This window comes from Clarias gariepinus, chromosome 27 (assembly GCF_024256425.1).
Source record: "Clarias gariepinus isolate MV-2021 ecotype Netherlands chromosome 27, CGAR_prim_01v2, whole genome shotgun sequence".
Lineage (NCBI taxonomy): Eukaryota > Metazoa > Chordata > Actinopteri > Siluriformes > Clariidae > Clarias > Clarias gariepinus.
The window spans coordinates 2,133,581-2,155,074 of NC_071126.1; the positions used below are offsets into that span (position 1 = coordinate 2,133,581).

At 37.3% G+C, this 21,494-nt stretch overlaps 1 protein-coding gene across 1 annotated transcript; it reads right to left on the reverse strand.

The window, feature by feature from the left end:
* Positions 1-3,337: 3,337 nt before the first annotated feature.
* LOC128515194 (cytochrome P450 2J2-like) lies at positions 3,338-15,966 on the reverse strand. The gene is made up of 9 exons (XM_053489264.1): positions 15,688-15,966; positions 9,033-9,186; positions 8,220-8,369; positions 7,902-8,062; positions 7,530-7,706; positions 6,926-7,067; positions 4,424-4,611; positions 4,088-4,229; positions 3,338-3,949 (listed from the first exon to the last, which is right to left on the reverse strand). Exons 1-9 carry the CDS (start codon positions 15,868-15,870, stop codon positions 3,774-3,776), a joined length of 1,473 nt encoding a protein of 490 aa, XP_053345239.1. The 5' UTR covers positions 15,871-15,966; the 3' UTR covers positions 3,338-3,773.
* Between the last annotated feature and the right edge of the window lie 5,528 nt (positions 15,967-21,494).

Consider the following 21,494-nt stretch of genomic DNA (forward strand, 5'->3'; position numbering starts at 1 on the left):
TTTGAAAAGCTCAATAAATTGCATTTCAGTGTCGCGCATTGGCATTTAGGACGGGTATTTTGAGCAACAAAACAATAAACACGTTTTATTTTTATGTTACAAGATCACCATAATCATCACATTTGAAAAACTAACAAACTAAAATAAAATTAATTTAATGATGATGGAGAGTTCCATGGCAGCAATGCTTCCACTTGTGGCTCATTATACAGTTTACATTCTGTGTGCTTTGATTTGGCAGAGAGAGTGTCCATCAGCACAGGGTGTGCTGTGGGTGTAGTAAAATTTTTTAAACATGTTTCTACAGGAACACACATGGAATTAGGAAATTGAGTTGTTTCAATAGACATAAGCCTTTCTGGAATAGTTCTTGCAAGAATGGTATTGACAGGTGCATTTGCAAAACCCTTCAAGCACCATGAGGAAACTGGCTCTCATAAACACCTTCCCAGGAAGGCAAGACCAAAACTTACCTCTGATGCAGAGGAGAAGTTTATTTAGAGTTACCAGCCTCAAAAATGACCAATTAATCAAAGAAGATTATTGCATATTTGGACTCCTTCAGCATTGCTTTACAATGTAGAAAGGAATAAAAAAATCAGGAATGACCATGGAGTTAGAATACTACAGAGGGGCAAAATCCAGTGTTTTCTTAGTAATCGTCAGGGTGGAGGTTAGTGCGCGTCTCTTACTGGTATAATCAACATCCGTACTACTATACCGTTTTCTATACAGTACATGCGTGCACGGATGTTGATTACACTGTGACCACATGTGGATATGACAGGGTGCCAAGAAAGACCCAGCTGTGGTGTTGTATGAGGAAGTCTAAAGTGGCAGAGAAGTATGTTAGAGTGGTACAGGACATGTATGAGAGCTGTAAGACAGTGGTAAGATGTGCTGTACGTGTGACAGAAGAGTTTAAGGTGGAGGTTGGTCTGCATCAAGGATCGGCTCTTAGCCCCTTCTTGTTTGCTCTGGTGATGGACAGAATAAAAGATGTGGTTAGACAGAAGTCTCCACGGACTATGTTGTTTGCAGATGACATTGTGCTTTGTAGCGAGAGCAGGGAACAGGTGGGGGAAAATCTAGAGCGGTGGAGTTATGCTTTGGAAAGCCGAGGAATGGAGGTTAGCCGCAGCAAGTAGTATGTGTGTAAATGTGAAGGACCCAAGTGAAACGGTGAGAGTACAGGAAGCAGAGGTAAAAGAGGTGCAGGACTTTAAGTACAGTACTTAGGGTCAACAGTCAATTCTAATAAAAAAAGGGAATTAAGAGTGTGGAAAGGAGGTGAAGAGGCGGGTACAGGCAGGTTGGAACAGGTGGAGAAAAGTATCAGGTGTGTTGTGTGATAAAAGAGTATCAATGAGAATGAAAGGAAATGTGTACAAGACAGTGGTGAGAACAGCGATGCTCTACAGCTTAGAGACAGTGGCGCTGAAGAAAAGACAGGAAGCAAAGTTGGAGGTAGCAGAGTTGAGAATGTTGAGGTTCTCCTTGCGAGTGACAAGGTTGGATGCAATCAAGAATGAGTCCATCAGAGGAACAACCCATGATGTTTTGGGAATAAAGTCAGAAAGGCCAGATTGAGGTGGTTTGGACATGTTCAGAGGACAGAATTTGAACCTATTGATAGAAGGATGCTGAGGTTGGAACTGCCAGGCAGGAGGTCTAGAGGGAGACCAAAGAGGAGATTTATGGATGCAGTGAGAGAGGACATGAAGTTAGTTGGTGTGAGAGAAGAGGGTGCAGATGATAGGGTTAGATGGAGGCAGATGATTCGCTGTGGCGACCCCTGAAAAGGAACAGCCCAAAGACAAAGAAGTTTAAGGTTTAAGTCAGGTTGAGGTCAAGAGTATCTGTAGACTGGATGTATTTTCTTTATGGTACTGTTTTGAGTAAAATCAAGAGATTGTGGACACTTTACAAGCTGCTGATCTCTATGTACATAGTTTTAAGCAATTCACTGTTGCCACAAATTTCACATACTAGATAACTGCATGAATAAGATGGTGAACAGGTGTTCTCAATAAAGAAATCATTTAGTTTATGTTTTACCTTGTATTTTTCAATTTTGCAGCAGTTCTAATTTGTACAGAGTCAGTGATGCCCTCTAGAGCCTAATCATCTGGGACAGAACAATCATGGCGGTTACTCAAAACTAAATGTTCTACATGGACGCAGGTTTACTTTGAAGACCATTAACACTGTAACTGTTGAAAATCCTTTCCTTCTACAAAGGAGGGAGTCAAGAGAACTGGAATTCAGAGACTGTGTTCTTTTTACCTTTACACACACTTACACACACACGCACACACACACACAAACACACAACCTGAACAGTCCAAATACTATCTATCATGCAAAGACAATGATTAATCATTTATTCTTTCAGAAACAGCACCTGGAGTCTTATCATATTGCTTGGATTACAACAGATCTTCAACAGGTCAAAACTTCATATAGTTACAGTAAGGCTAGATAGAGACACATTTTTAGGAATAAGATAATAAGTACATAAGTTGTACATGATTAGACATGAGTGTCATAAATGCAGCTTTTTATAAATGCTTCTGCTTTATTGTATTAAGTAAATAAAAATGTTAAATATTTTGGACAAAAATTTCATTTATTTAACTTGCATATGTTATTCATTTTAATCATTCGAGAACGCAAACTTTAAAATATTTTTAAAGTAGGGAAGGAGAAAGAGAATTCACTGAATATATACTGAGTAAATATCAAAGATTGTATCTTATATTCCTTTTTAAACATGTGTCTCAAAGGTCTTTAAAATGTTTATATTAACATTCCAGCTGAAATATAACTTACATACAGCTTTCTGGCATAATTGTTCTTCTTTCTGTTCACTCCTTTTCCAAATGCACTATTTTTGCTTTAAGTGAACTGTAGATTTACATGAACTGCCCCAGAATACCACTTTAAGGAAATGCATTGTCCTAGCCGATCAGAATTCAGGAACTGGAAATCTTTATGATCAGGACCTTTTTAAGCAATTCCTACCTGTTTTTCTACTCCCATATACTACTCCTATTTATATATATATAACACATTCATTTAAGACAACATCCTCAATATTTAACGATAGAAATGTTAAAACAATTTAGGGCTAAAAAAGTCAAGTTTTTATGCTAAATACTGCCCTTCTTAAGAGCTAAAGATCACTAAATAAACCTTTATTAGTTAGCTGCAACCTGTTAACCTTATTTCTTGTAGCTCTTTAAAGGGAACATTCAGAAACATCAGAACTAGGTGGAGCTGAGCATTGAGGTGGGGAAGGGTCTCTTGGTGTATTAGTTCACATTAGGGAGAAAATGTAAAAGAGCAAACAGCAGGGAGTGTTTTTCTCTCATTTTTTATTTTTCCGTGTAAATGTCTAAACTTGTGAACTTTGCATAATAGTTCTCCTTTAAAACTAGATTGAAATACAACAAATATTATACTTACTTCAAAAATACAAGGCCTTAAGGCAACAAATTTCTTTAAATTGAATACAAATTGCATTATTATAGAAAGTCAAGGAAGACCTCAAAATAAGATAACTCATTGTGAATAATTGATGTTTTTATTTTTAGCAAGTATTCTATAGTTTTTAATAATAATAATTCCAAAACTTAAGTTGGATTTAAAATTTTCTTTATATGTACATACTGTATGTTAGTAACTTAGTAAAGTTCTATATTAACTTCTTTCTATATATTTTTTAAACAGTAACAATATATTCAGGAGTGGATAGAAATCTGTCTAAGACTTTATCGTTGGGAGGCGCACAACTTATACGGCACGGGGACCTGCGTAAAACCGAGCTGAGAATCCATATTGGGCTCTTCTCCAGGTGGAGGTTTAAATGTAAATTTTTGCAGGAGGCAGGTGAAGACCAGGAACAATTCCACGCGTGCCAGGTACTCTCCAGGACACATCCTCTTACCTACAAAAAAAACAGGTAGCTATATGACGATCATGACTGTTTCCATTTCAACAGCTTAGTGTAGTAAAGCATAGAAGTTTTAACACTGCATACAAGATTAATTATCTAAATTCAGATAATGAAAACATTCCACTGCACCTGCAGAGAACGGAAGAAAAGCATCTCTCCTGCGGAAACGGCCCTCTGAATCCAGAAAGTGCTCCGGATTGAAGGTGTTTGGTGTTTCCCATTCATGTTTATCATTCAGCACAGAGGAGATGTTGGCAATCATTATAGTTCCCTATAAACAAACAAGTAATTGTCAAATATTATAATAAAATCAAATATATGGAGATATTAATTGAAGAAAAATAAAGTCAGTCAGTCAGTATAACGTCTCATATAGTTTGCATTACATATTAATTTTAGTTTAGACTTTGGATCCACCATAACCCTGATCAGGATAACGCGGTTGCAGAAGATAAATTATCTTACCTTTGTTATCACATATTCCCCTAGTGTAGTGTCTGTTGTGGCCACCCTGGACATGTTCAATGGGACCATATCACATTTTCTCAGCACTTCATGAAGCACAGCATTGGTGTAGGGCATGTTGGCTTTGTCTGCCATAGTAGGTAAACGTATCTGTCCAATTACACTTTCAATCTCTTCCTGGACTTTTTCTAATTGGAAGGAATTTTTAGGAGTAATGTACTTTTAGACTGATAAATCTCATACAAAATAGACAATATGTTTAATATACACTACAATCACTATATACTTTAATAGGAACACATGCACACTTGTTAATTTATACAGCAATTTAATTATTCAATCATGTGGTAGCTAGAAAACATGCAGATATACTGTAGGTCTAAAGCATTACACATCAGAATTATGAAAAAGTGTAATCTGAAAATGCTGATCCTATTGAATTTTCACACAACAGTCTTCGAAAAAACATCCAGTGAGCAAGAGTTTTTGGATGGAAACTCTTTGTTGGTCAACAGAAAAAGACAAGAAAGGCAAATTAAGATCAAACGTACAATCAGTGTGACCAAGTCCATTTTTCAGATGCTTTTGTACAAATCCAGCATCTTTTGACTATTTGTAGACCCGGGCCCGTATTTGCTAAGCACCCCAGATTCACGCTCATATTTTATTTAGGACTGAAAATTGTCCTACACTGTGGTAGTTTTTTATAAAGCTTCCTATTCTTACTTTCGGCGAGGACTAAGACTGCACCAAGGAAAGTGTGTGATGTCACTTTTTACGTCACTGAGAGCCATATAGGAGGCTGCATGTTATAGTGGGTATTGTAGTTTTTACGTGTTTGTGTATTTTTACATTTAGGTGGAGATAAAAGTAATTTCCTATTCTAAGGATTTTAATAAATAGCTCTTATTACTACTCCTGAAAATAGGACCAAAATCGCATCATTCTAAGAATTTTTGGCCACTTGGGAAAGATTTCTTACTCTGAGCCCTTAGTAAATATATGGCCCAGATAAATGTTAAGTCCTTTAAGCAACATTGAAAAACTACAAAGGTGATCTGGAATCTTCCAGATTTATTGGTTAGCCTGGTAATGTGCTGCACAAACTCAAAGGTCAATAATGTCAATAAACTATTAGTTATTAGTGCAAATATTAAAATCACTGAAGATAAGGATTGAGTCATACCCAACAGTAATTTTAGATCCAAGCTCACTGAATTCAATTAGAAACCTTGGTGGTCTTGGTGGTAGTTAACTGCAAGCCATTTACTGGGATATACAGATTTTTATTATTTTTCTGATTACTCAATATAAATACTTAAATGTAGAGCAAGAAACAAGGGGGAAAAATGGTACAGTGCAATACTCTCTACTACTATTACTACTACTTCTTATAATAATAATAATGATAATATGCGGTGAAGCTTCAATTAGTCCTATACTGCCAGTTTCATCAACCTCAGGTCTCAGGAAGGTGAGCACAGTCAAGCCTGTAATATCTACAGGCTTTTATAACAGCCTCTTACTTAGTATTTTATAGTTTTTTGCACTATTTCATGTTAACTCTATAAAGTAACTCTAAAGACTATTTTGTGTGAAATTCCATGGAGACCAGCGGAATACTTAAAGCAGCTACTCTTGTACCAACAACCTTGCCATGTTTAAAGTCACAGAGATCAGACTTTCTCCGTTCTGATATTTGATATAAATTTTAACTGAAGCTCTTGACTTGTCTCTCTTGTAGCCCTTGCTAGCACATGCCACTGGCTTAATTGATTACAACTGCGAATCAAAAAAAGGAGAGTTTAACCAGGTTTCAGTGATGTGTTCCTATTAAAGTATATTTGGCACTGTATGTTTGTAGACACCCGACAATCACCACTTACAATTTCCCTTAACTTAAAGGACTGTGAGGTTCAAACCTGTTTCAACATGCGCAAAGTAAGCATAAAGCTCCATGAAGACATGGTTTTCCAAAGTCAGCAGAGCTCCTTCGGGCTGAACTGAAATACTGACTACAAAACCCAGGCCTCCTCACCCAACAAAATGACCTAACCGCACTAGTTAGCTCTTAGCTCTCCGCTTTTAGCTAAATAAGTACAAATCCCCACGGCCATGCTCCAAAATCAAGTAGAAAGCCATCCCAGGAGAGAGAAGATTAATATAACAACAAAATAGGGGACTAAATCTAAAATGGAATGTTTAGCAAGCACAAATGTTTATTTACATTTGGGCATTTGGCTGACGCTCTTATCCAGAGCGACTTACATTTTTATCTCATTACACATCTGAGCAGTTGAGGGTTAAGGGCCTTGCTCAAGGGCCCAACAGTGGCAACTTGGTGGTTGCGGGTTTGAACCTGGAATCTTCCGAACGATAGCCCAATGCCTTAACCACTGAGCTACCCCTGGCCCCTGGCCACTGAGCTACCCCTGGCCTTTATGGTGGTCAGGTGTCATGCTAATATATTGCCATTTGAGTTTTTGTGACTGAAATGCATACCTTGTATCAGTGGATAGTTTATCATGAAAAGCAGAGCCCAGCATAGGGTGTTAGTTGTCGTCTCTGTTCCTCCCTCAAAGAGGTCCACTATACACCACTGCAAGTTTTCTCTGTTAAACGGAACTTCCTTGTCATTCCTCCTCTGAAAATTATTCCAGGAAATGCACATTATACATACAAATCTAAAGTAAAATTAACAAACAGACATAAACGTAAAAAAATATATATGACCACCTGACCATCATAAGGCCATAATAATGACATTCACTGTTCTGGAAAACCTTTCCAACAGATTTTGGAGTGGGGCTGTGGGTTTTTTTTATTATTTCACTTTAACAGCATTATTGACATCAGGCGCTGATGTAAGTAAGAAAAATAGACATTTTGCACTCTTTATGCACATGTTTGGGCTATTCAGGTCCAGCGACCTGGTTGTGTGCTTCCAGCTTAGTTGCAACAGTTTTGGGAAAAAACAAATATGGGTTTGATGGTCAGGTGTCCACATACTTTTGCATGTTCATGTCTTCTTTAGCCTGTTTGTCATACCAATACACAATCAACTATATGTTTTTATTAGCATATGTCACATATCCCTCTTGACTACCTTTTCAATTTCTGTTAAGTAGGAGTAGATGTAATCTTTAGGCTCATCCACACCCAAGTCCTGCTTGTGTTTATCAATCTTCTCTCTCAAAAAGGCTGCCAGTCTACGATAGTTTGCAATGATAGTGTGATGAGGTCCTGGTACGAGTTTCATTATGCTTGGACATGCATCATACCACTGAAAACAGTAGAGGACAAAATGCTGTTTAATAATACACAGTCCAAATTGAGTTGGTTACTGCTAATGCATACTAGAGGTTGTGCAACATATTTGAGTTTAAACAATATTTTACTTGTTCATTAGCCCAAATGAAAACTGTTGCAATGTTGTCATTTTTTTTCAGAAATACAAATATAAAACTTATTATTTTACCTCATTCCACACAGAGCCAGTAAGATGCACAGACTCTGCACTCATGCGCAGAAGTTTCTGAAACTGGGCGTCATCATACTCATGGCGATGGCCAAATACCAGGGTGCCAATAACATTGGCTACTGCATTATTGATTTTAAAGAGAGGGTAGAAGGGACAGCCTGCATGCAAGACAAAAGAATAAGTAAAAGGTCAAGTATCCCAAGCTGGACCAGAGCCCAGGAGCTGTAAGGCAGCAATGCTACAGTACCTGCTGCACCACTGTACTATAGTTTAAGTGTAAAACACTAGTTCCTGCCCCACTACTACAGAACTCACCATGTTCCTCTTTAAATGCTTCACAAAGGTAATGGCACTCCTGATGGATTGTGTGTTGTAGAGCTTCCCTGCTTTCTCCAAAGTTTTTAAGGAAACTAACAGAAAATTGTTGGTGCTTCTTCCATGAGTAGCCATTTGTAAATGACAGACCTTTTTCAGCCATGGTTCATGATAGAAAAAAAATGAAAAAGTTTCATGAATCAAAAAGATAGATGTTAAAATAAAAATGAAAAATATATGCAAATGTCTTGAACCACCCCTCATTTCTTCATATTTACAGTAAGTAAATAAAATGATGTAGCTTGCATAAAAAAATCATTAGAAATGTTTTACTGTGACAAGCTGCAAAGAAGAAGAAGACCTTTTTTTGGTTTATGTAGAAACAGGATTTTCTAAGTTGGGGGGGGGGAAATTAAGAACCAGTCATGGGGGTTTTTGAGTCTTAAAAAAAAAATTTTGTGTGGCCACAGTATTATGTCAAGAAACGGTAACAAACTGTCTTAGACTGTCTTATTTAAATGAAAATAAAGTACGAATCTTGATAAAAACTTCTTCTTTGTTGCTTGCTATTAACATCTGAGCTGTTTGTGGATTAACAGAATTTTCCATAACTACCTTAAAAAAATATAAGAAGGTCTTGCACTTTAGAAGCAAAATATGAAGAACTGAGGCTCAAGACTTTTGAACAGTATTGTACATCAAGCTTTGGTATGCTGAAGGAGTTTTAAATATTTTCCCAATTGTCTTCAAGAATCTAAATAATGCATAAGATAATGTAGTAAATAGTAAGAAGTAGTGTTCAGATTGACTTACCTCTGCCTTTGTAAATTTCATCAAATAAAGGTGTAACATAGCGAGCAAAGCTTTCACTTTGAAGAGCTTTTTTCACCATATCATATCCAGAAACATACACAATTTTGGTGGTACCTCTCCTGAGACTGAAAATATTCCCATATTTTTCTGCTAACTGAAAAAAAAAGGCAAATTTATATATTGAGAAATGGCCATATTATTTTTTCTTGGTTACTCAGCATGCATATGAACTTGAGTTACATCCACTTCTTAATCCATAGGGTTTAATATGATGTTGGCTCACTCTTTGCAGCTATAAAATTGAAGGATTAGGCAGATACCCTTATCCAGAGTGAATTACATTATCTGATTTTATATCTGAGAAGTTAAGAGTTTTGCTCAAGGGCCCAACAGGAACAACTTAGTGGTTATGGGATTTAAACTTGGCATTGGACTACGGTTCGGAAGATCCCAGGTTCAAACCCCACAACCACCAAGTTGCCACTGTTGGGCCCTTGAGCAAGGCCCTTAACCCTCAACTGCTCAGATGTGTAATGAGATAAAAATGTAAGTCACTCTGGATAAAAGTGTCTGCCAAATGCCTAAATGTAAACGTAAACTTAAGACCTTCTGAACTGTAGTCCAATGCCTTAACCACTGACCCTCCTAAAACAGTTTCAACTCTTCTGGGAAGGTTTTCCACAAGGTTTGGACGCATGTTTATAGGCATTTTTGACCGTTCTTCAACAAGAAGTTCTGGCTCACAGTGGTGTCAAAAGTATTCACATTCATTACTTGAGTAGAAGTATAGATACTCTAGGGTTTAAAAAGACTTCTTTAGAAGTTGAATTATCAACTCAAGATTTTTACTCAAGTAAAAGTGTAAAAGTGCTGGTTTCAAAACTACTTAAAGTATAAAAGTAAAAGTAATGTGAGGGGAAAAAAGCATTAAGGATAAAAGCTTAGGCTGTGCCACGGGCATATATACTGCACTAACACCTCAAATAAAGAAAAGAAAAAAATGTTGTTTTTTTGCTGTATTTTTTAACAGCCATAGTGATTTGGGATACTGTATATGGCAATTGAAAAAGAATGCATTTTTGTACAATGCAAATACATTAAAGAACCATATACGTGTACTACTGAGCATTAACATGTTTTATGGAGAAGAAGATATGATAACTAGTTGCCTATAAGTATTTTAATGGTGCAAAAAGTCAAACTTCAGAGGCGTGTCATCGGTAACCTTTATTGGAATGTAAATGTACATCCAAGCTTAGCTGCAGGAATCTGTGAGGGCAACATACAAGAAAATTTGTGTACCCAGGGCAGGCTTAGTAACAATTACCCTTGTGTGGTTGTTTACAATAAACATTAGTGCTGTCAGAATGAATGATTATTACAAGTGATTCATCCCAAAAAAATTGTATATATATGTATATATATGTGTGTGTGTGTGTGTGTGTTTACAGTGGCTTGCAAAAGTATTTGGCCCCCCTTAAACTTTTCCACATTTTGTCACATTACAGCCACAAACATGAATCAATTTTATTGGAATTCCACGTGAAAGACCACTACAAATTGGTGTACACGTGAGAAGTGAAACAAAAAACATACATGATTCCAAACATTTTTTTACAAATAACTGCAAAGTGGGGTGTGCGTAATTATTCAGCCCCCTTTGGTCTGAGTGCAGTCAGTTGCTAATAGACATTGCCTGATGAGTGTGTAATCTAATGTCAGTACAAATACAGCTGCTATGTGACAGCCTCAGAGGTTGTCTGCCTTCCTCGCTGGTGCTTGGTTGTGACATTTTGCTCGAATCTTGAGTCACTATCACGGACATCTTCGTCTACTTATCACAACCTTATCAACCGAAAATTCAATTTTATTCAAACGTCCTTGCTGGAGTGTGTGACGTGACGTCATGTGCATGTGCAATGGATCGCGTACCAACCAATAGGGTGTCGGAATGGTATGTTTATACTTCTCATCCAACTACAATCAAATTCACTCCATCCGGATGGCGCGATTTGTCCAGATGTTTTTGTTTGTTTTTTGAATGACAAGCTGAAATAAAATAGGAGTAACGAGGCTTTTTTTTAAATGTAAGGAGAAGAAAGTACAGATAATTGCGTGAAAATGTAAGGAGTAGAAGTAAAAAGTCTGGGAAGCCTTTCCAAAAGAATTGAAGCTGTTATACTGTACGTAGCTGAAAAGGGTGGACCAACATCATTTTAAACCCTATGGATTAAGAACTGGATATATTTATATAAAGTGAGGTTAATAAGTATTTGATCACCCTGTTCTCTTACTTAGAAATTATGGAGGGGTCTACAATTTTAAGCATAGGTGCATTTCCACTGTGAGAGACAGTATATAAAAGAAAAATCTGTAAATCACATTGTATGATTTCTTTTACAATTTATTTGTGAATTACTGTGTCAAATAGGTATTTGATAACTTGCTTATCAGCCAGATTTCTGACCCTAAAAGACCAGTTATTTTGCTTTTAAATAGTCCAGATAAACTCTGCTCTTGATTCTAAATTAGTAGCACCTGTTTGAGGTCGTTAGCTGTCATAAAGACAAATGTTAAAAGAAAAATTATTAGAGATAAGAAACTCGCTCCCTGGTATAACGATCATACACGCTCTTTAAAACAGACCGCTCTGAAATTAGAACGTAAATGGCGTCAACCTAATTTGTTAGTATTTCAAATAGCATGGAAGGAGAGCATCCTGAACTATAGAAAAGCTCTTAGTGTAGCTAGATCAACATATCTCTCCACTCTTATAGAAAATAACAAAAATAATCCTAGATTTTTATTTAATGCTGTAGCCAAATTAACCAGAAATAAGACCACTGCAGAAATCTCCACAACAACATCGTGTAATAGTGAGGACTTTATAAACTTTTCTAATAACAAAATTTTAAATATCAGGCATAAAATTGAGGCTTTGAAACCAAACAGTATAATTGATGCAGACTTAAACTAGATGTCAGATCAGAACCTGGAATACTTTACTCCCCTTGAAGAGAATGAAGTAATTTCACTTATCTCTTCTGCAAATTCATCAACCTATTACCATCTCAGGGAGTTTTTCCTTGCCACTGTCGCCCTCGGCTTGCTCACCAGGGACAAACTGACCATTTTGATTCATACAAATTCACATTTCAGACAAACTTAAATAATTCTTTTGACTGTGTAAAGCTGCTTTGCGGCAATGAAAATTGCTAAAAGCGCTATACAAATAAAATTGAATTGAATTGAATCAACCTGTATATTAGATCCTGTACCGACACATTTTCTTAAACAGATAGTACCAGCAATAACAGAACCCCTGTTGAGAATAATTAATTCTTCACTCAGCATTGGGTATGTTCCAAAATCTTTTAAATTATCAGTTATTAAATCGATTATTATGAAACCTGACCTCGACCCCTGTCAGCTGTCCAGTTACAGACCAATATCAAACCTCCCCTTTATCTCTAAGATTCTGGAAAAGATAGTAGCGGAGCAGCTATGCTCATATCTACATAGAAATGGCATACATGAACTGTATCAGTCAGGATTTAGGCCTCATCACAGCACAGAGACAGCAATCGTTAAAGTAGCAAATGACCTCCTATTGGCCTCTGATCAGGGTTGTGTAACCATGCTTGTTTTACTCGACCTCAGTGCAGCTTTTGACACCATAGTATTTTTCTTAACAGATTAGAAAAGGTAGTAGGAATTAAGGGTACAGCTCTCTCCTGGCTCAGATCCTGTTTTACCGATTGGTATCCGTATGTAGACTTAAATGGTGATTATTCTACATGTTCTTTAGTGGAGTCTGGTGTTCCACAGGGTTTAGTTTTAGGCTCACTGCTTTTTTCCCTTTACATGCTTCCTCTGGGCAACATAATCCGTAAGCATGGTATTAGTTTTTACTGTTATGCTGATGACACAGTGTTATATGTCTCAGCAAAACCTGATGAGATAAACCAGCTTACTAAAGTTGAGCAATGTGTGCAGGACATAAGAAATTGGATGCTAATTAACTTCCTTCTGCTTAACCCAGATAAGACAGAAGTTCTAGTCATAGGATCACATCCACCTAGAAGTAAGATTCTAGATCACTCTGTAACTTTAAATGCCCTTTCTGTTCCATCAAGTGCAACAGTAAAAGACCTCGGTGTGATTATAGATTGCAGCCTTTCATTTGAAGCTCATTTAGATAATATTACCAGGATAGCATTCTTTTACCTCAGAAATATTGCCAAGATAAGAAATATATTGTCGCTAAATGAAAAACTAGTTCATGCTTTTATCACCTCTAGGTTGGACTATTGTAATGCCTTACTGTCTGGTTGTTCAACTAGGTGCATAAATAAGCTTCAGCTAGTCCAGAATGCAGCAGCGAGAGTCCTCACTAGAACCAGAAGATATGAGCACATCACACCTATTTTATCTTCACTGCATTTGCTCCCTGTGAAATTTCACATTGATTTTAAAATACTACTCTTGACGTATAAAGCATTAAATGGTCTCGCACTGCAGTATCTGAGTGAACTGCTAGTGTCTCACGATCCGCCACGCCTACTTCTAACAAAGGATGCAGGCTGCTTATCAGTACCGCGTATTATGAAAACTACAGCACGGGGCAGAGATTTTTCTTACAAAGCCCCAAAATTATGGAATAGTCTTCCAAATAGTGTTCGGGACTCAGACACAGTCTCAGTGTTTAAGTCCAGGCTAAAAACCTATTTATTTAGCCAAGCACTTTTATAAATAGATTTGCCTTAGGTAAAGGAGCAGATCTGGGGGGACTCATGGATCACTCATTGATCACTCAGGTTTGCGGACGGTGAGGTGATTGGTTGCTTTACATCTCAGGAAGCCCTCATGTTTGTGTTTCCTTCTGGCTCTCCCTTTTAGTTATGATGTCATAGTTAGTCCTGCCGGAGTCTCTGCTTGCACTCTACAGTGAATATACATTTACATTATACATTATATGACTGTGACCATACCTAACTGTTATCTTTTCTCTTCTGCTCTCTCTCCTGCCCTTTCTCTTCCCTCTCTCCCCCTCTTTCTCCTTCCCTCTCTCTGCCAACTAACACACAGTATAAATGCAGATCAATTCCTGCTCTCTGTTTCACCCAAATGAGGATGGGTTCCCTGTTGAGTCTGGTTCCTGTCAAGGTTTCTTCCTACTACCATCTAAGGTAGTTTTTCCTTGCCACTGTCGCCCTCGGCTTGCTCACCAGGGTCTATCTAACAATTTTTTATTCATACACATTCAAATTCCATACAAAATTAAATAATTCTTTTGATTGTGTAAAGCTGCTTTGGAACAATGCCAATTGTTAAAACCGCTATACAAATAAAATTTAATTGGATAAAGACACTGGTGCACCCCATCAGCCAAAGTCTAAGTAGATCTATGGGGTATCAATGATGCTAAGAATGGTGAAGAATTAGCCCAGAACTACACGGGAGGAGCTGGTCAATGCCGTGAAGAAAGCTGGGACCATCGTTTCCAAGGCTACTATCAGTAATACAATACGTCATGGTTTAAAAACTTGCATCGCACGGAAGGGTCCCCTGCTTAAGTCAGCCCATGTCCATGCCCATCTGAAGTTTGCCAGGGACCATCTGGATGATCCAAAGGAGTCATGGGAGAAATGTCCTGTGGTCAGATGAGACCAAAATAGAATTTTTGTTCTTAACTCCATTCGCCGTGTTTGGAGGAAGAAGAATGATGAGTATCATTCCAATAATACCATACATTGAAGCATGGGGCTGGAAGCTTTATGCTCTGGGGGTGTTTTTCTGCACAGGGGACAGGACGACTGCACTGTATTAAGGAGAGGATGAATGGGGCCATGTATTGTGACATATTGGGCAAAAACCTCCTTCCATCAGTCAGGCTGGGTCTTTCAACATGACAATGACCCAAAGCACACAGCCAGGAAAACCAAGGAGTGGCTCCGTAAGAAGTATATGGACTATTTAAAAGCAAAATAACTGGTCTTTGAAGGTCAGAAATCTGGCTGATAAGCAAGTGATCAAATACTTATTTGACGCAAGAATTCACAAATAAAACGTTAATAAATCATACAATGTGATTTCCAGATTCTTCTTCTTAGATTTTGTCTCTTAAAGTGGAAATGCACCTATGCTGAAAACTGTAGACCCCTCCATGATTTCTAAGTAAGAGAAACACAGGGTGATCAAATACTTATTGATCATACTGTGTATATATATATATATATATATATATATATATATATATATATACACACACACACACGGTACAGCTCTGGACAAAAAAATTTTCTTATGTTTCTTATGTTTTTTTCTTACTGGTGCATTTATTGGTAAGATTAGTAGTTTTGTTTAGATTTTTGTGAACTGCTGACACTATTTCTTCAAATATAACTGTTGTTATTTAGAGTGTATATTTAAAGGAAACGACAACATCACATCACATCAGAATAACCCAAGATCATGCAGTATTTGCAGAGATGTAATAACTCAAATTAAACCAAATGCTAATAATTTGTAAACAAATTGCGTTAATGCTTTGGCTAAATAACTTTAAGAAAGGTGACCAGGTTTGTGACCATCCATCTTCCACCATAAATAATAATAATAATAATAATAATAATAATAATAAAAAAAAACTAACCTTATTCATAGTTTTATAGTCAACTCCTGTAAAAACATTTCCCAGGAAAGGCAAAGGTGGAGGTCCTGGAGGAAAGTTTGGTGGATTTTTGTTCCAGACAATATTAATAAAAACCAAGAAAACAGCAGTGAAAATCATCCATTCTGTTAAAGTGAACAACTCGTATAAGGAATAAAAAATCATAGCAATTTTTGCCTGAGGATAGATTATTTAGTAAAACCTAAAGCACACTTGGATAGTATTCTAATGTCCTTCTATCCTAACACATCTACATGTGCACACAGATCACATTCACCAGAGTTCATGGTTATATAATCAGTCTCTTGTGATATCCAAGGAAAACAGGGGCCCCATGAACTGTTTACATTCTTCTCGAGGGGAAGCAAATTCCAGTGCTCTGTTTTCCACTGAAAGCCAGATTGCTTTTTACACACACACGCACACACACAAACTGATGTTAAATATTTTTTATGGTTTTTAATAAGTTATTGGAGAAAACTTCAGATCTAAGATCACCAGACTATTAAACTAAAGGTATTTTTAATGCATTTATTTTTAATTAGCCTCTTAAACAGTTGAGTTAAGGAAAACTTCACAAAATATACTGCTTATAATATTTTTTAAAAATGGTAACATACTGTACACTGACAAATAGGGTCTGCAGAAGAGCATCTTTGAACATAAGTCTAACCTTAAGTACAGGAAACCAACGCCAGATTTTACATTGCCTTACCAAAATTTGACAACACTTAGAAGATTTGAAAAACATTACCTGACGTTGTGGTGGTGTAATAGTGTGGGCAACATTTCCTTGGCAAACTTTGGGCCTATTAGTATCAATTGAACATTGTTTAAATGCCACAGCCTACCTGAGTCTCTTACTGACCATGTTCTTCCTTTCATGACCACAGCTCATAAAGCTAAAATCATCTTAAACTGGTTTATTGAACATGACAGTGAGATCACTGTATTCAAATGACCTCCACTGTTACATGATATCAATCCAATACAGCACCTTTGGGATATGGTGAAATAGGAGATTCACATCATGGATTTGCAAGCAAGAAATGTTGACAAATGTCAACATGGACCTCTAATGAATGTTTCCAGCAGCTTGTTGAATCCGTGCCATGAAGGATTAACTGAGAGTCCAACTCCTTCAGGTTTAAAGACAAGAGGAATGGGCAAAAAGTCACAATGCTGCAAAAAGATCAAAGCAGTCTACTCCAACTTTACAACAAATGACTAATGTTATTTATTTGTGGTTGTGAATACTTTCCCTTTTTATTGATTAAGAAATTTAAACATATCTCTGTGCCTGGTTTTGGATAGATACATATGTATTTATAAGCACAAAGTCAAAATACATTAGAGAGAAATGGAGAGTATATTCTGTCAAAAGTAGGATCATTTTGATTGATTGCTCAAAGGTCAAGGGTAATCATAATTAATAAATATGTTGACATGTCTAGGTCAAAGTTTATAGCAATTGTGAAAAATGCTTACGAGTAATTAAGGAAGTAATTAAGAAACATGTTGACAAGTAATTGATAAATATGCTGACAAATCTAAGTCATCGTATTTAAAAAAGAATTAATGATATAATTATTTAATTGTAATTATGTTGCCATTTTCCAAACAGAGTGTATGATTAAAGATTGTAATGATGTTAAATAACCCCGTGTGTCACACACACACACATACACACACGCACACACACATTACATACACTTTAGCAAGAGCTCTGAAACTGTGTGGAATTAACCGCACGCCATCCCTGGAAAAAACATTCTGGCCATTGCTGAAGCTGCTGTGTGCGATTGGCAAGATGAGGCCAACATCAAAACTGTGCTGAGCGAGCTCAAAGAGAAAACTAAAGAAATTTGTGGAGAACGAGTCTATGAAGACATTGTGAACTACTGGACCTTTCACTCATCTCTGGAGCCCCCTGATCAGCCACATACATGGGAAACTTTAAAACGCGTTACATCAATTCTGATTCCGAGAACGATCTGAGAATTCTGAAGATTCTCCTCTGCTCTCCAACAAATCGTTGAACTGAGAGTTGGCGACCCTTATATTTTTTCTAATCAACTTCCTGTTGTTGAAGACGCTGTTTATCGACTAGAAAGTTTCATGAGCTACGTACGAAATTTTACGGAAAACTCTGTGTAATCTAAATATTGAATATTTTTTCAACACTTATGTTTACCGAGTTTTATCTGCTATGTTTGCTGAACCTTTTGACTGCAAAACTAGTCATGTAATATGTATCTTAACCTATGTAACCGATATGTGTGTTTCTAAATTACTTAGAAAGGAAAACGTTGATGTCTTTAATATTTTTGATTACCTGTTTGAATATTTAATGAACAAAAATGTAAATCTTACTTACATTATGAGTTGCCTGGGAATAAAGGCATAGCCTACACTGATGTTTGGTCATTCTTGTCTCGATACCCCAAAATGACTGAGCGTTTGTTGAAGAATATATATTATACACCGTCAGACCCAGGGTCGTATGGTGGTGTTGAAAGTTTCCAAAGAGCCATTATAGAGAAAATAGGAAAATAGGAAAAAGAGTTAATGATTCTGAGATAAAAAAAAACTGGTTAGCAGAGCAGGATGCATACACTCTACATAAACCGATATCTACCAAGTTTTTTAAAAAAACAAAGTTTTTGTAAAAAACATTGATGAACAATGGCAAGCTGATAGTTGATATGAGCAACTTGTCAGACAGTAATGATAACGCATGGGTATTACATGCAAAATTACACACTGATCAAGGGAAGGAGTTTTTCAACAAACAGTTTCAAACCTTAATGATGAAACACAACATTACTCACTTTGCCACTGGTAAGGGTCAAAAGGCTTCGGTGTTTAAAAGATTCAACAGAACCCTAAAGACTAGGATGTGGAGATATTTTACAGCTTTTAACACAAGAAAATACATCAAAATTGTGCAGGATTTGATTCACGTCTACAATAACAGTTACCATTCCAGCATTAAAATGAAACTTATCGATGTAAATGAAGCCAATTTCTTTTTTTTGCGTATTTAAAACCCTTTATGGACTATGGTCACCGAAAGTAAAGAAACTAAAATTTAAGTTTAAAGTCAGTGATACTGTTAGAATTTCTTGTTTAAAAAGGCAGTTTGAAAAATGCTATGAGCAAAAAGGATGAATATTTTACCATTTCTGAGCGGATTCCTTAGCTCTTAGTGTAGCTAGATTAACATATCTCTCCACTCTTATAAAAAATAACAAAAATAATCCTAGATTTTTATTTAATGCAACCTCAGTGCAGCTTTTGACACCATTTATCAAGCTATTCTTCTTCACAGATTAGAAAATGTAGTAGGAATTAAGGGTACAGCCCTCTCCTGGCTCAGATCCTATCTGACCGATCGGTATCAGAATGTACACTTAAATGGTGATTATTCTGCATGTTGTCTAGTGGAGTTTGGTGTTTCGCAGGGTTTAGTTTAAGGCCCACTGCTTTTTTCCCTTTACATGCTTCCTCTGGGCAACATGATCCGTAAGCATGATATTAGTTTTTATTGTTATGCTGACGACACACAGTTATATGTCTCAGCAAAACCTGATTAATCTGGATAAGACAGAAGTTCTAGTCATAAGACCGCATACAGCTAGGAGTAAAATTTTAGATCACACCGTAACTTTAGATGGCCTTTCTGTTCCATCAAATGCAACAGTAAAAGACCTTGGCGTGATTATTGATTCCAGCCTTTCATTTGAAGCTCATGTAGATAATATTACCAGGATAGCATTCTTTCACCTCAGAAATAAGATAAGAAATATATTGTCGCTAAACAATGCAGAAAAACTAGTTCATGCTTTTATCACCTCTAGGTTGGACTATTGTAATGCCTTACTGTCTGGTTGTTCAACTAGATGCATAAATAAGCTTCAGCTAGTCCAGAATGCAGCAGCGAGAGTCCTCACTAGAACCAGAAGATATGAGCACATCACCCCTATCTTATCTTCACTCCATTGGCTCCCTGTGAAATTTTGCATCGATTTTAAAATACTACTCTTGACGTATAAAGCATTAAATGGTCTCGCGCCGCAGTACCTGAGCGAACTGCTAGTGTCTTACGAACCGCCACGCCTACTTCGATCAAAGGATGCAGGCTGCTTATCAGTACCGCGTATTATGAAAACTACAGCTGGGAGCAAAGCCCCAAAATTATGCAATAGTCTTCCAAATAGTGTTCGGGACTCAGACACAGTCTCAGTGTTTAAGTCCAGGCTAAAAACCTATTTATTTAGCAAAGCATTTTTATAAATAGATTTGCCTTAGGTAAAGGAGCAGATCTGGGGGACTCATGGACGTAGAGTATTATGGTGAACTGGTATGTTTGGATGCTGTCTTCCTCACTCTCATTGATCACTCAGGTTTGTTGACGGTGAGGTGATTGTTTGCTTTACATGTCAGGAAGCCCCATGTTTGTGTTTCCTTCTGGCTCTCCCTTTTAGTTATGCTGTTAGAGTTAGTCCTGCCGGAGTCTCTGCTTGCACTCTACAGTTAATATACATTCACATTATACATTGTGTGACTGTGACCAGCCATCTCTCCTCTTCTTCTCTTTCTCACCCGCTTTCTCTTTCCTCTCTCCCCCTTTCACTCTTTCCCTCTCTCTGTCGAGCTACACATGTCGTTCCTGAGCTGCCAGTGATCCAGACTCCCTCTGCCCTCCGGACCTGTCTGACCCATCCTGGTGCCCCGCTTCTGGTTGAAGATCTCGTCACATGGATGCCCCGTGTCTCTCTGGGATGCGTCTGGTGTCTGGGGATGATTCTCTCTACCTAGAAAATGGTTCTGGCCTTGACTGGTGTTGGCAACTGTTTCTCTGGGGACTTGACAGTTCGATAGTTCAGGACTGGAACTTCCTACAAGTCTACCTGGGTCTTCAATAACTACCTGGACTCCATATTAACATCAATTACCATCAACTATTATAGCTGAACTGCCTCCCACCCTACACACTGTATAAATGCAGATCATTTACTGCTTTCTGTTTCACCCAGATGAGGATGGGTTCCCTGTTGAGTCTGGTTCCTCTCAAGGTTTCTTCCTATTCCCATCTCAAGGAGTTTTCCTTGCCGCGGCTTGCTCACCAGGAACAAACTGACCATTTTGATTCATACACATTCACATTTCATACAAACTTAAATAATTATTTTGATTGTGTAAAGCTGCTTTGCGACAATGACAATTGCTAAAAGCGCTATACAAATAAAATTGAATTGAATTGCGAGAGATCCTCTGGTATATAAACTGCGTGATTATGATAATCAAGAAATTGAAGGAGAGTTTTATTACCCTTACTTAGAAAAGATTATCATTGAAAAGACAGAGCGTTCAAAATAGAGAAAATCTTGTCCGTTTAGATCCAAAACCGGAAAAAAGTCTGTCTGGTAAAGTGGGTGGGGTGGCCAGAAAAATTCAATTTCTGGGTTCCTGCCAAAGACGTAGTTAACATCGAGCATTAGAATTTAAAAGAAATCATCACAAACATAACTGTTACCTTAAATCACTAAGCCATAGATGAGTGCGGATTCTTTGTGACCCTTCAAAGCAACACATCAATGGGTATTTATCCGAATAACAAGATTTCTCACTATACTACTAGATTCGCCAAGCCAATAGATCTCAAAGGTGACTGGGAGGTAGCGCTTTTAGAGGTTCAATATATCCATAGCTGGTACTCATTATCACAGCAAGACTCTCTATGTCACATTAGTGTGAAGGAGGGAAATCAAATCCACAACCATTTT